This window comes from Amphiura filiformis, chromosome 1 (assembly GCF_039555335.1).
Source record: "Amphiura filiformis chromosome 1, Afil_fr2py, whole genome shotgun sequence".
Lineage (NCBI taxonomy): Eukaryota > Metazoa > Echinodermata > Ophiuroidea > Amphilepidida > Amphiuridae > Amphiura > Amphiura filiformis.
In genome coordinates, this window is record NC_092628.1 from 98,320,918 (window position 1) to 98,335,503 (window position 14,586).

General features: G+C 33.3%; 1 protein-coding gene across 40 annotated transcripts in view; it reads right to left on the reverse strand.

Annotated features, from left to right (window-relative positions):
* The window catches only part of LOC140159281 (uncharacterized), a 137,879-nt gene that overhangs the window by 20,454 nt on the left and 102,839 nt on the right, over positions 1-14,586 (reverse strand). For 34 of the 40 annotated variants that reach the window (XM_072182826.1, XM_072182783.1, XM_072182765.1 and 31 more), the window contains 3 exons: positions 13,859-13,972; positions 13,396-13,509; positions 12,537-12,650 (listed from right to left, as the gene is read on the reverse strand). The exons of 2 other annotated variants lie outside the window; for them this stretch is intronic. In XM_072182826.1, coding sequence (XP_072038927.1) covers positions 12,537-12,650; positions 13,396-13,509; positions 13,859-13,972 — 342 coding nt within the window. The remainder of the gene's footprint in view (positions 1-12,536; positions 12,651-13,395; positions 13,510-13,858; positions 13,973-14,586) is intronic. 4 more of the 40 variants (XM_072182964.1, XM_072182932.1, XM_072182882.1 and 1 more) reach the window with 2 other exon arrangements.

Below are 14,586 nucleotides of genomic sequence, written 5' to 3' on the forward strand. Positions count from 1 at the left end.
TTATTTTGTTGTCCAAATTTACGAATTTTTTGTTGTTGTAAAAAAGTATTTTTTATAGATAGAATTCTTGACAGTTTCTTCCGATTTTTATTTTGCTATACATTCATTCATTCAAATACCAGATATACTTTATAGCCAACTTTAATAGACCTCAAGTGACAAGAAATCTATTTTGTCTGCATTGTGAAGTTTTTGTTTTAAGAACAGATAATTGCAAAAATATAATGCCACATAAATTAAACCATTAACATTCTAAAACCTATTTTTAGGATGGGTGTCCTTGGCCCAGTGGAATAGTTTGGTAAAACCACTACAAGTTTGTGCACAGAAGCTGTGGACCACAGTGGACAGTGTATGGAGCATAATTTGATTATGATCTTTAGTCTGACGTCTGGGCTTTTCTCAGGATAGGCCTTGCTTCATGTTTTTTACAAGCCGACGACAAAGTCGGCTTGTTCTGTTTTACGCTAATTCTTTCTTTCTTTCTTTCTTTCTGGCAATCTGCCTCTTCTTCTACAAACAAAATGCGCCAAAGCTCTAATTAATACATGTTGGTCACTAGTGGCATGGGTATTCAGGGTGTTCACAGCTTGACCATTGCCTGACCTTTGACCCCGTGTGCAATACAAACTAAATTTGAACAACAAGATATGTCAAGTTATAGTGCTGCATATGATAGACCTTAGTGAGACAAAACAAAAAGTCAATGGTGACCTCCTTGTACAATGTTTACTTTGGGGTCAAAAGGTCAAAATGTGTAAAATTTCAAACAACGAGGTATAGCAAATCTGAGTGCTGTATATGATAGACCTCAGTGAGACAAAATAAAAAGTTAATGGTGACATCTTTGTACAATGTTTACTTTGGGGTCAAAAGGTCAAAATGTGTATAATTTGAAACAACGAGGTATGGCAAATCTGAGTGCTGCATATGATAGACCTTACTGAGACAAAACAAAAGTCAATGGTGACCTCTTTGTACAATGCTTACTTTGGGGTCAAAAGGTCAAAATGTGTAAAATTTGAAACAACGAGGTATGGCAAATCTGAGTGCTGCATATGATAGACCTTAGTGAGACAAAACAAAAAGTCAATGGTGACCTCTTTGTACTTGGGGTCAAAAGGTCAAAATGTGTAAAATTTCAAACAGCGAGGTATGGCAAATCTGAATGCTGCATATGATAGACCTTAGTGAGACAAAACAAAAGTCAATGGTGACGGTCAAAGTTTAGGGGTCGAAGGTCAAATTTTGAAATTGGTCAAAATTGACCCATTAATGTTATATTTTACTGCCGGCGGCTTGTACTCAGAATCTATTGACTCTAGTTTCTACCTGGTTACAGATTTTCACATAACAAATTCAAGTTTTATATTGACATGTGAATTAACCCTTTTTACTGAAGTTCAAGTATAACGAGTCTTCTATTTTTACTGAAGTATAATGCGTCTTCTAACCTCAAAACTGATTACCACTTCACTTTTTGTATTGATATTTTCATACAGATAACATATAATTTAATTAATATAATTGCCCTGGTTGCTTATTTCTATTCTCGGCTTTCTAGAGTTCAAAATCGTAAACATTTTCAAACAAAATTGCGTGCATTTTTATACCCAGGGCATTTTAATTTTAAGGTGTCATTTTGGTGTCTAAAGGTGAAATTCCAAGCAGGTGGGACAACATACTTTGATGGTCAAATTAAATTTGGCTACAATATAATTTTGAATTGATTTCTAGGCTGATTCCTATATGTATCGTGCCAATGTCTCAGATTCAAATGTCAAAGAACTTGCCCATATGAAAAAATAAACACTTAAAAATTCCACACTACATGCTCATTTTCTGATATCAGAAAGATGAGAATTAAAAAACTCATCCTTAATTAATTATTTCAAGATATTGGAGATGTTGAAATGAGGGGATTTTTTTTTCAGCTTTGATCGTTATCAAAGCAGATGGACATGAAACTTTTATACCAATTACCTTTTCCGAAAAGTCATTGATATATTAGATGGGCAAATGGTCTTTTGTACTGAGTACCCCCCTAGCTGTTTATACAGGCTATTTGAACCATCAACCATGCCCCCGCATATTTCATTATAGTCTATTACTAGAGCATGACAGTATCCTGCTATGACTATCACCCCGGGCTATCACCCTCCACTTTGTCATATCATAGGAACTAATATTTTTCCCCTGGTCTGTTTTGAAGGGGAAAAACCTCGGGCCCTTCTTGATTTTGAGTTTACCGTTTCCTGCCCGCATTCAAAATGATTGAGAATTGCTAAATATTTAGGCCTAATTATTTGATTTTTATTTGATATTTTGATCACATTTAATAGCTATGATGCTGAACAAACAAATAACATCTCTGCATTTGTGTGAAATCAACCATAATTGCAATATAATTAAATCCGCAGTGCTAAAATGTACCATATGTGACCACTCATTTTAAAAGAAAGAAAATGATATATTAATTAAGAATAAACTTTTTGCAGTTCACATTGTTAATTTATTCATTCAAGGTTTATTTTGATTCTCATTTAAAATGTATACTAAACAGTTATTAATATGCTCTTGTAATGTTTTCCGTTTGATTCGTCAGTTTACTCTTTATTCATTTGCTTATTTGTAAGACAAATGTCTCGTTCAGAAAATGATTCTTCAAAAACTTGTTCTGTTCTGTTATCATGCTCCCACTTAATAAAACCCAACAACAATAAATAATTATTTTGCCCTATAGGTAATTTTATCAATGTTTAGTCATATCAAGCATTTATAAAATGTCTAAAATTTACATTTTTATATTTAATTACATTCTCTGTTAAATTTCTTGTTTTCAATGTTTTGACTAATATAAATTTGTTAGTTTACTTTATTTGTACACCAAGCACATGAAGTATAATTAAGTCATCATTTAACAAACAAAATATGGCCATACATACTGTCTTAGTTGAACAATTTGTCATGCATGCACAAATGACAAATTTTAATTTATCGTGAAAAAGTTCCTTATTTGACAAATTCAGAAAATTTCAGAAAATTAATTTTTATTGCAAACATTTTGATTTTAATAAGATTGTCACTGAAGTTTGTTAGGCTTATGTGTGCAATACCTTGTCATTTTATTGTCTTCTGGCATTCTTCATTTGCCTATGAACGCATAGTAAATGTGTCAATCAATCGAATTGGTCGTTCATTTTAATTCATTCATTAATTTCAATCATTTGTATTATATTTGTTTTAATATATCAAGCCTGTAAATATTGTCAACTGAGGGAGTATGGGCAATTCACTTGCATGACTTATTTCTGCCCAATGTTTGTTGACTTTTTCATCAAAAGTAATATTTTCAATGCTAAAAAATATTTATAAAATTTTAAATAAATTTAAAATAATTTGTAATGCAAAAAAATTAATTTTTATTGCAAACTTTTTGATTTTAATAAGTTTGTCCCTGAAGTTTGTTAGGCTTATGTATGCAATACCATGTCATTTTATTTTTTATTTTATTGTAATATTTGTCACGTCAATCAATCAAATTGGTCGTTCATTTTAATGCATACATCAATTTCACTAATTTGTATTGTATTTTGTTTTTTGTCATAAGCCTGTAAATATTGTCAACTGAGAAAATATGGGCAATTCACTTGCTTGACTTATTTCTGCACAATGTTTAATGACTTTTTCATCGAAAAGTAATATGTTCAATGACAAAAAAAATATAAAAAAACTTACTTATTTTAAAAGTTGTATTTCTAAACATTTCAATGTGATATTCTTTTAAACTTAAAATGAATGTCAATAGCCTTTTCTATATCGCCAAGTGGATATTTGATGAATATCAGTGCCATACAGTCATACCGTCATAAGGAAATATTTTGAGTTTCTGTGGCTGCAATATTTTTGGAATTGGAATATCTTTTCACAATATCAATGACAAGTGCGGAATTAACTAAATTAATCAAATATTTCATAAAAACAAAGGCATTATGAAGATTGTTAAAATAAAATGAATGCCTTTGATTTTCAAATTGTTTTGCAGGTTGTAACAAATATGTCACATTTTGTTTTGTAGCCAGCCATATTTCTGAAAGGAGAATTTGTATCAATTATTCACTCTCTTTCTCACATTCATTGGCATGTTTGAGAAAAGATTGTAAATAAAAATATATAAATTGGGACTCATTTCCACAAAACCCTGGACATGTTGACAACCCTTCTGTTGAAATAAAAAGATATGTTGCGCTTTATCATGTTCCTTCCTGTATTCTACGGGGATCCCTTAAGATTAGTTTACTATTGGGCTCTTCCAGAAAATAAGTGCACACCCCCTAGGGACCGTTCATTATTTATAGGGGAGGGGGGGCCGGGAGGATTTCAAAATTGAGTTCATAAAGTTACACAACCCCCCCTATTAGCAGCATCTAAAATTACATAACCCCCCCTATTGCTGCGTAACCCCCCCCCCCTCACATCGAGAAATACATTTTGCTGGTATACCACGGCCAGATTCACCTTTTGATGGCCCCTGGGCATGGCAACATGATTGCCACCTCTGGCTCTTCGTATAGAAGACACCCCTCTCCCCACAATTGTAATCCCAAGTTTTTTTCCAAGCTGTCCCCAGAAAATATGCTATTTCAATGCTAAAATTCAGTCCCACTGATCTGCTACTAAAAGAACATTACCGGGACAAATGTGCTCGAAGCGCGCGAAAAAAAAGCTAAAATGAACAAATTAAGGACAATATGTGCCCTAAAATCATTCCAAAGGATGATGCATATGGCTTTCACAACTTTTGGTTAATTTAGTCCCAGTATTTTGATCCAGTATACAAGTTTTATGCTTTTTCCAAGCATCAGAAGAGCTGCCCTAGCACTCATATTTATGATTTACATTATAGAATGGATGGAATTATAACTCTCATTTTTGACATTCGTGTTCAAGTTCAAGATGAAAAAAACACCAGAATTTACAAGGGCACGTCTCACAGATCTACTCACAGAATGGTTTTTCTGAGATAAATGCGCGCGAAGCGAGCAGCAATTTGGCATTTTGATACTAAAAAATGGGATTAATTTAGGGTTTAAAATAGACCAAAAGGAAGATGCAAATCATAAGTTTTGTCACAATACATCTGTCGACTGAGCAGTGGAGGGGACTGACTTGCCACCCTGCCATATGGCTAATGTGCTGATGAACAGTGGCGTAGATTTCTTTTTGACATGAGGTGGTTGGAAAAATTTCTTGAAGTATTATGTGAATCCAGCACTTTTTGGTGAGAGAATAAGTTTATGACACAAATGCGTGCGAAGCGCACAAAAATGTTGCCATATTGAAGCTAAACTCAAAATATGGTGTAGGAATAAAATCGCCTTGAGCCGCAAAAATTGGCATTTTGTGGCTAAAATGGCCAAATATGAGGTAAATATTGTAGTGAATCATAATCATAGTGAATAATTTAATATTAAATTTCACCTGACCCCCTATCAGGAAAAATAAAATCACATAACCCCCTGTTTGTTAAAGTGAAAATCACATAGCCCCCCCTACATTTTTTCCCGGCCCCCCCACCTGTAAATAATGATTCCCAAGTCTGCTTTCTGAAAACGACTGGAATTCCAGTTGCCAATGTCACTTGAAAAAGCTTGGAAATACAATTAAATGAAGGAAGAATCACGGAAATGTCTAAAATTGAAAATTGAGAATTTCTGATTTTGAACTATTTTTCTGCCGGATTTTTTTTGCCTTTGGACACTTTAAAAGTCTGGATTTCCAACAGTCACGAATGGACAAAAAGTGCGGAAACCGAACTCCTCTATAGGGGTGTGCATCTATTTTCTGGAATAGCCCATTTGGGTATGCTGTTTTCTATTGTCTTTGTACGAGGGACAATGCAGTCAATATATTCCCCATAACTATTATTTATCTCCCTCAAGCATGACTTTGATGACTATTTCTTATGATAAATACAGGTTTGTACTTTTGAATTACGTAATCTCATTTGTATCAAGTCATTGCTCTATGTACACTGACAACTGTCAACGTTGGTGGGACATTTGAATTGCAGTTACAGAACATGAGAGAAGGATAAGTAAGTACCAAAGCAGTTTGCAAGCCCTGTTTTGGTATGAGGTAATCTGAGTATAGACGAATCTAAATTCACGCATTCCTACACCTGACTAGCAGCCTTTAGTTGGGTAGCCGTCGGCTACAATGCACTCAAAATGTGAAATGATTCGGCCTTGGCGGAAATTTTAAACTGCATTCCATCACCCGTTTTACACCTTTCGCGAAAACACAGGTAGACAAAAGAATAACACAATACAGTTCCCTTCGACAAAACACACAGCATGGTCTATTCGTTGAAGTGACATATTAATAATCGGATTAACTATACGCGGTATCTATGCATTGACGTACTTGCGAACAAAGGACTATATGTATGAATAGATGCGACGGGATTACCTGTGGAATTATCTCCATTATATATATTATTAGCTATTATTCTATTAACCCTCCTCGTCCTTGCATCTTCTCAAGGTGTTAGGCGGATTTTATTTGCACAATTGGACGCTCAAAACATCAGGTTGGTGCTAGCGGCTACCCAAAGATGTCCGACCAAATCCTGACCATGACTTGGCTACTTGGATTCGTCTATATTCACTTGATAATTGTGAAAGAAGAATTGAACACACAGACGAGGAAAGGTGCAGTCTTTGAAATTCATCAGAAATAGGCCTTAAGGGATCCAAAATGGCGTTTATTGCGTTTCGACAGTATTTTTTTGTGGGACATGAGAGCACCTCAGACCCTATCGAATTGCATTTTGAATCTGAAGCATGTCTTTCTGATATCAAATAATTTTCATTTTTTAAAATCACAATATAATACAAATTTTATGACAAATTATAAAAATTGATATTTTTCAAATTTTAATATATAACAGTCCTCAGTAAATTATATAAATCTAATGATATATTCTTAAAGTGTATGTAGCAGGGAGGAAAAGCTGACGGTCAATTGAAAATTTTGACCTTTCATATTGAAGATATGGATTTTTTTCCCAAAAAGACCTATTTTTTTTTTTTTTTTTTGGGAAAAAAATCCATATCTTCAATACGAAAGGTCAAAATTTTCAATTGATGGTCGGCTTTTCATCCCACCTACATACACTTTAAGTATAAATCATCAGATTTATAAAGTTTACTTCAAGTACTGTTAAATATCAAAAATATCAATTTTAATGATTTGCCATAAAATGTGTATTAAATTGCGTAATTTCAAAAATCAAAATTATTTGATATCAGAAGGACATTCTTCGTATTCAGAATGCAATTCGATATGTCTGATGTGCTCTAATGTCCCAAAATAAATACTGTCCAAACGCTCATACCCCAGCCCTTAATGACAAACAAAAATGGTGTGAAAATCATGACAGACGAGCATACAAGTTAGACACAAGAATAAAAAATATCTCCAAAATGAAACGAAAACAATTATGATTATTGGTATGAAAGATCATAGTCAGGACAATAGAAATTGTTGCAATAAAAGAAATAAATATGCGCATGTGTGGGTGGTAGGCACAATTAAAAGTACCAAAAATGTATGAAAAAAGGAAAATTTAGGCAAAAAAGCGCTATAAATATGACTAAATACAATGCTGCTGGACGTTGTGAGTTAGTTGCTATACTAAGTCTCAGAATGCTGAAATTAAACACACCTTTTGAAATTCAAATTTCTTTTTCAATTCAGAGCCTCTATATGGTGTGCTGCTTTGATTACATAAACATGACATTTTGAAAACAAAGGGTTTAAAAAGGAAGAAATGTTTGCGAATTCCCCACGGGGACCTCCCATTTTACCTTATCGAACCAGGTACCATTTTAATCTTGCTATTTCTTAATATTATGTAAAGAACAATGCGTGATAACGCCTACTCAAAATTGAAGATATTCAACATGATCCCCTATCTCTAATAAAAATAGTATAGGTCTAAATAGAGTATAGCATCAACCCTGTGTTATCGGTCTACCAAATTGCAAAACCGCACCAGATTCCATACTTTTATTCTCGAGATATGTAACAATTATGTAAAATACCTCAATTTGACTCATTATTTTCTCCACTATTTTTCACCACTATGATATATCAGGCAGTGTCCATATGCTATTGTGTTTATGCTAATGTCATTGCGTAATCAAGGATTCGACTTGGCTAATACACATTTGTTTTGAAAGACAAAGGTACAAAAACTACAAACTAGTCATCAAAGTCATGCTTAGCAGAGATAAATAATAGTTGCAGGAATATATTGACCATCCCTCGTATGTTGTTATTTGTGATGGCAGAGAAATTTGAATAAATAAATAAATACATGTATACATGTAGGCATAATAGAAAACCATGCCAATAGCACATTTTTGTGAAAGCAATCTGATAAAGACCAAATTTGAAAAGCAATTCTAGGATAAGTAGTGCAATTGAAGTTGTTGCATTTTGAAGCCAATGTTCAAGATTATATAAACATTTTGGGGATTGCTATATAATTTTATCATGAACAATTTTCCAACTGTGCCAAAGGTTGGTCAGTTAATTACCTCCCCCCTTTTTTTTAGCATTATGTGTAACTTTCAATATTATGATATTGTGGTTTCTCGGAAAAGTTCTTTGAAGAAAAATAAATTATCTCGCTATCTGAGGGGGAAAATAAATTAGCTCCACACCTCCACCTCAGACTAAAAAAAATATTTAAAAAAATTGCTCCACGTCGGGTCAACAAAAAGATTTGGTGTCAAGGGTGAAAACAAATTCATTTTCATCATTTATAATATTTTAGCTTCGTACATGTATAATTCCCCAATATTTTGATAAGAGGGTATGATCTATACAATCCTCCCCATGCATCATGTTGATATCTGTATGCGGCTTTTTGGCCTAAAAATAGCCTTTGCGTCTATTTATTCTATTTTTGTATAAACCATATTTCACACAATTTCGCTTCAATATGGCAAATATTAGGTGCTTCGTGCGAATTTGTACCATAAACTTTTCTGTGGGTAGGTTTAGTTTCACACTTAAAGAATTGTTTTCCAACCCCAGCCCCCCTACCATGTCAAATAGAAATCTATGCCACTGACTTGAAGGCCCTGCATTCGAGTCCCACATTCTCCCCCTTTTCACTAAATTTCCACAGCTTTATATTTTTAAATCACATTAAAATGGCAAAAAAATATATTTTAAAAAAAACCGGATTGTTTTGTTTAATATAGTCTCTATTCAATTTCACTATTTTTTTAAATCTGGCAATAAACCGTAGTGATTGTATCTGTTGACTTAAATATTTACAATATTATACCAAAAATAATTTAGGCCAAAACATTAGAACATTATAATTAGGTGTAGGCCTAGGTTTAACTCTTTAAAACTGTTACTCATATTAAAATGAAGCTTGTTTTCACTATGCAGCAAAAATAAGTTTTGTATAACAGTTTAGTCAAGAAATGGCAAATTTCTTGTCTTTACTTAAGGGATCTAAAATGAGCGTTTATTTGCGTTTCGACAGTATTTTTGTGGGACATGAGAGCACCTCAGACCTATCGAATTGCATTCTGAATACTGAAGCATGTCTTTCTGATATCAAATAATTTTAATTTTTGAAAATCACAATATAATACAAATTTTATGACAAATTACAAAAATTTGATATTTTTCAAATTTTTGATATATAACAGTCCTCGAAGTAAATTATATAAATCTACTGATATATTCTTAAAGTGTATGTAGCAGGGAGGAAAAGCCAACGGTCAATTGAAAATTTTGACCTTTCATATTGAAGATATGTTGTGTTGTGAAAAAAATCCATATCTTCAATACGAAAGGTCAAAATTTTCAATTGATCGTCGGCATTTCATCCCACCTACATACGTTAAGTATAAATCATCAGATTTATAAAGTTTACTTCGAGTACTGTTAAATATCAAAATATCAATTTTTAATGATTTGCCATAAAATGTGTATTAAATTGCTAATTTCAAAAACCAAAATTATTTGATATCAGAATGACATTCTTCGTATTCACAATGCAATTCGATATGTCTGATGTGCTCTAATGTCCCAAAATAAATACTGTCCAAACGTTCATACCCCAGCCCTTAATTATGTCTAGAATTTCCTTCGAAGGTTCATTCAAGACATAGTGAAACAAAAGTCAAGAAATTTACCACTTCTTCATCATTTATAATAGTTTAGCTTCGTTTTTATATAATTCCCTAAAAATTTTGATAAGGGGGTATTGACAATCCTCCCCATGCATCAAGTTGACATCTATGTAGCTTTTTAGCCTAAAAAGAGCCTTCATGCCGGCCTATTCATTCTATTTTTGCACAAACCATATTTCACACAATTTTATATAGCTTTAATATGGCAAATATTAGGCACATCGCACAAATTTGTACAATAAACTTTTGTTTAAGGGATCTGGAATGAGCGTTTCTACAGTATTTTTTGTGGGACATGAGAGCACATCAGACATATCGAATTGCATTCTGAATACTGAAGAATGTCTTTCTGATATCAAATAATTTTCATTTTTGAAATTCACGATATAATACAAATTTTATGACAAATTATTAAAATGATGCGCGTATCGTGTTTAGGGTGTAAAAGCATGAAATTTTGGAAAAAAGGGTAGCAAAATTGCAATTGCTAATATGCGGAAATGAAATTTGATGCAAGGAATAAAATCCCTGTTTAGGGTGTGAAAAAACAGGTGCGTGTTACCTGTTTATGGTAACGCTTTTAGGCAAGGGTTAAATCCTTGTTTAGGGTGCTTTTCAAAAGTTGATTATCGAGATGGTGTACATGCTACAATGGGATTGACCCCCCAGGTTTTCAGAGCTAAATGCTCAACCAAAAAAAACCCTGAAAGACAGCGTCAAATTGGTGATAAAATAACTCTAATTGGGCTGAAATTTTTTTTTTTAAATATATGAATTAAGAGCAACAAAAGTAACTGAAAAGTTTCAGGTCTGGGTTTTCAAATTTCACAACTACCCGCGGATACACGGGGAGCATGCAATCTCATTAGATCCAGCATTTGATGGTTTGAAACCACGATTACTAGCAAATAATAAGATCAGGTATAGTGATTTTATACCAATACTAAGGTACTATGAAAAGCTGGAATTCCAAACATGCACTTTTCATATAATGAAAATCTGGAAGACTCAAATTGATGATTTTGGTTGGATTTCCAAAATCTTCCACACCCTTTTCAGAGTCAATCTTCAATTCCAGTTGGAAATGTACATGTTTTTGGGTTGAAATATACATGTTTTTGAATTACCCTGTGGAAGATTTGTACTTTGACCTCAATTCCAGTTGGAATATTGACGACTCAACCTGTTGATTTTGGTACTATTTCAGATGTTTTTGAGTGGGAAATTTAACTTATTTAACTTTCAGTCGGATACCCTGTGGAAGATTTGCATTTTGACCTCAATTCCAGTTGAAATGTCGACTTCAATTCCAGATCTGGAATGCCTCAAACTGTTGATTTTGGTTGGAATTCCAAAATCTTCCACACCCTTGCCGTACTATTTCAGATGAAATCTGACCTCAATTCCAGTTGGAATGTCGACGACTCAAACTGATGATTTTGGTTGGAATTCCAAAATCTTCCACAGGGGGTGTGTGGATTTCAAATGGAATAGCCCATTTGTTTCAGAAATGACATATTCAAGATGTGGCAACATTCACTAAAGCTACCACAACATTTGCCAAAAGTTTTGTATACTTTTTGATCTTTGTCTCCTTTGGGGACCCATGTACTTTTCCAAATTTCATGTACCATCTTATAGTGGTCGTACTATTATAGTAGTGTAAAATTTTAATTTGCTTTCTATCTAACAATATTGTGGTTATGTTTAAATGAAGTATTCAAAATGACTAATAGAATAGTTATTAAAAGCACATATTCTTAGATATAATTGTGCAAAAAGCAGTACTGATAAATATTTCAAAACATGTCACAAGAACTAGAGCTAGAAAAATCAAAAGTAAAAACAATATAACAACATTCCTTCTGCAACAACAAAAAAAAAAAAAGTAGTTTATTATTACAATTATCACAAACTTGCAACATGGATCAAAATCTGTTTCTATTTGTGCGAAAATTAACATCAAACATGCAAAAATGTAGAAAGTAAACAGGTTTAAAAATTATAATATGATTTTTTTTACAGAAATTCAAGTTAATATACCAACTTGTTTCAAAATAGTCTTAAAATGTCAAATATTATTATCATAAACTACCCAAATGGTTTGAAACTATTCCAATCAGGAATAATTTAATTCCTCAGATGAATGTGAACAACAATGTGAACAGATTGCACAGTCAAAGGTGAAAGTGACACCAGTTACAACTTAACAACTTTTTACGCCATATAATTAGCAATGGTGTGACATACTGTTGTGATGAAATGGCTGTTGAAATACAATCATATATTATAAAACTTGTCAAATCTTACTGGTTTCACAAAAATCGCCTGTCCATCCAAACCGACAGAAGCAAGTACATACGTTCGTGCCAATAACAAGTGTGCCACTATTTTCGCAAGGATTTGGGACACAAGTATTTATATCTAGAAACAATGAATTAGATATTAGATATCATATAGCTAGCTGGTAGACTCCCTGCAGTTTGAAGCACACTAGTCCCTGTCAATTTGGTACCACCTTCAGTAACATCAAGGGTTGTTAAATAATTGCCTCAATACTCCGATATAGTTTTTCTCGTATCAAGTTCAGAGTGCCATCAGTTTGTTTACACAGGTTGCATCACCAGCATGCAGAAAAATCACCCTTCTATAATCTGTATACCTTCCTTGAGTCTGTAATTTAGACATTGTTTTTTATTGTATCTCTAAATGTAATGATGAGAAGTGTATAAACGTATACATTTTCAGAAAGAAAATGATGCAAGGAATCCAACTAGCATAACAGATTCCGCAACATTTGATTTATTTTACCGACTTGAGGAAGGTATTTGGACTATACGCATGTGTATACGCCATGTGGAATTAGGTTAGCACGCATAATGCAAAATAGCCACTGCAAATTTCAACATCATTATTCCCACTTGAGACAAGAAACACTCCAATGATCAACAAAACATGTTTCAATTTGAATTTGCTCATGCTTACTTCTCAAAACATGTATAAATTACACAAAATTATACAAGGAACTTCTTCTGTAAGTGTTTAATGTCCATCCAAGGTTGACTGCTCGAATTAGCCCCATGGCACAACCAGCCAAATTATTGGTCTTTAAGAACTACTTTGATTATAGAAATGATTATATCATGTTATTAACCATAGAGTAACTGACCTGTTTGACAGTTGACACCAGTCCATCCAGGTAGACAATTACATGTGTATCCATTAATTCCATCAACACATACAGCACCATTCAGACATGGGTTGGGGTTACATTCATCAATATCTGGAAAGACAAAGCCACAACAATTTGTTATTTGACTACTAGAATCAACATCTTTGAGAAAGATATCAAGATTTCATATCAAAAGTATATTTTTGAGTGAGATGTTGACTTATCAGATTGTTTCATAATAATTGATTTTGATTTTGACAAACATATCAAATTTTCTATCTGCTGGATCTGTCGCAGCACTGTAAGTTTAAAAGAACTGTGGCTACTGAGGGGTCCAAGGTTTGATCTCCAGGGCGCCATGTATCTTTTTTGTTCATCTTGTGTCCTTTTTTGTTCCTTCTTTCCTTTCTGATAGCCAAATTAGCATTAGGTTAATAAGAATAAAATAAAATTGCCTTACTAGTTTCACAGTTAGGTCCAGTCCATCCAAGTTGACAATTACATGTGTAGCCATTGATGCCATCAATGCAAATGGCACCATTTAAGCATGGGTTAGGGCTGCATTCATCAATATCTGAAGGGTTTTTTTTTAAAAAGAGTATGTGTAGTCAGTATGTTAGTATTTCACACAAAATCATTTGGATCTGTTTGGGTCATTCAGATACAAATCAATACCTACTCCTTCCATATAGTTTCTTTGCTAAAGAAAATAGTGTGACCTTCCTAAAGCATGAGGAGTGCATGCCATATGAAGATTGTGGAATGACTTATTTGGCCAAAGTGGATTAAAAAAAACACATCCAAGCTAACTTGAAAGATCCGTCTGCCAGTGTTTTGAAGAAGACCATTTACCAAAAGTGCTAAACAAGAACAAACATTATGTGTGTGGTTCATAAGCATGTAAAAAATTCCATCTAAGGAAGGCACACATATTAATACAAGCAAATTGATATTATGCAATGCATGTAGAATTTTCACATAATACTCAGTTGCACATACTTATTCTATATAAATTGAAACTCATCTGAGATATATCAATCAGTAATATTAATTGTGCTATTATTTTCCAAGCTGTATTTTTACCTCATCTGTTCCTATGTATCTTTTGATTTTGGAGAGGCGATATATGTAATGTCAAACAAGGCAAAGTTGAAGGCTGAGCCTAGTATAACACTGATCTTATTAGAG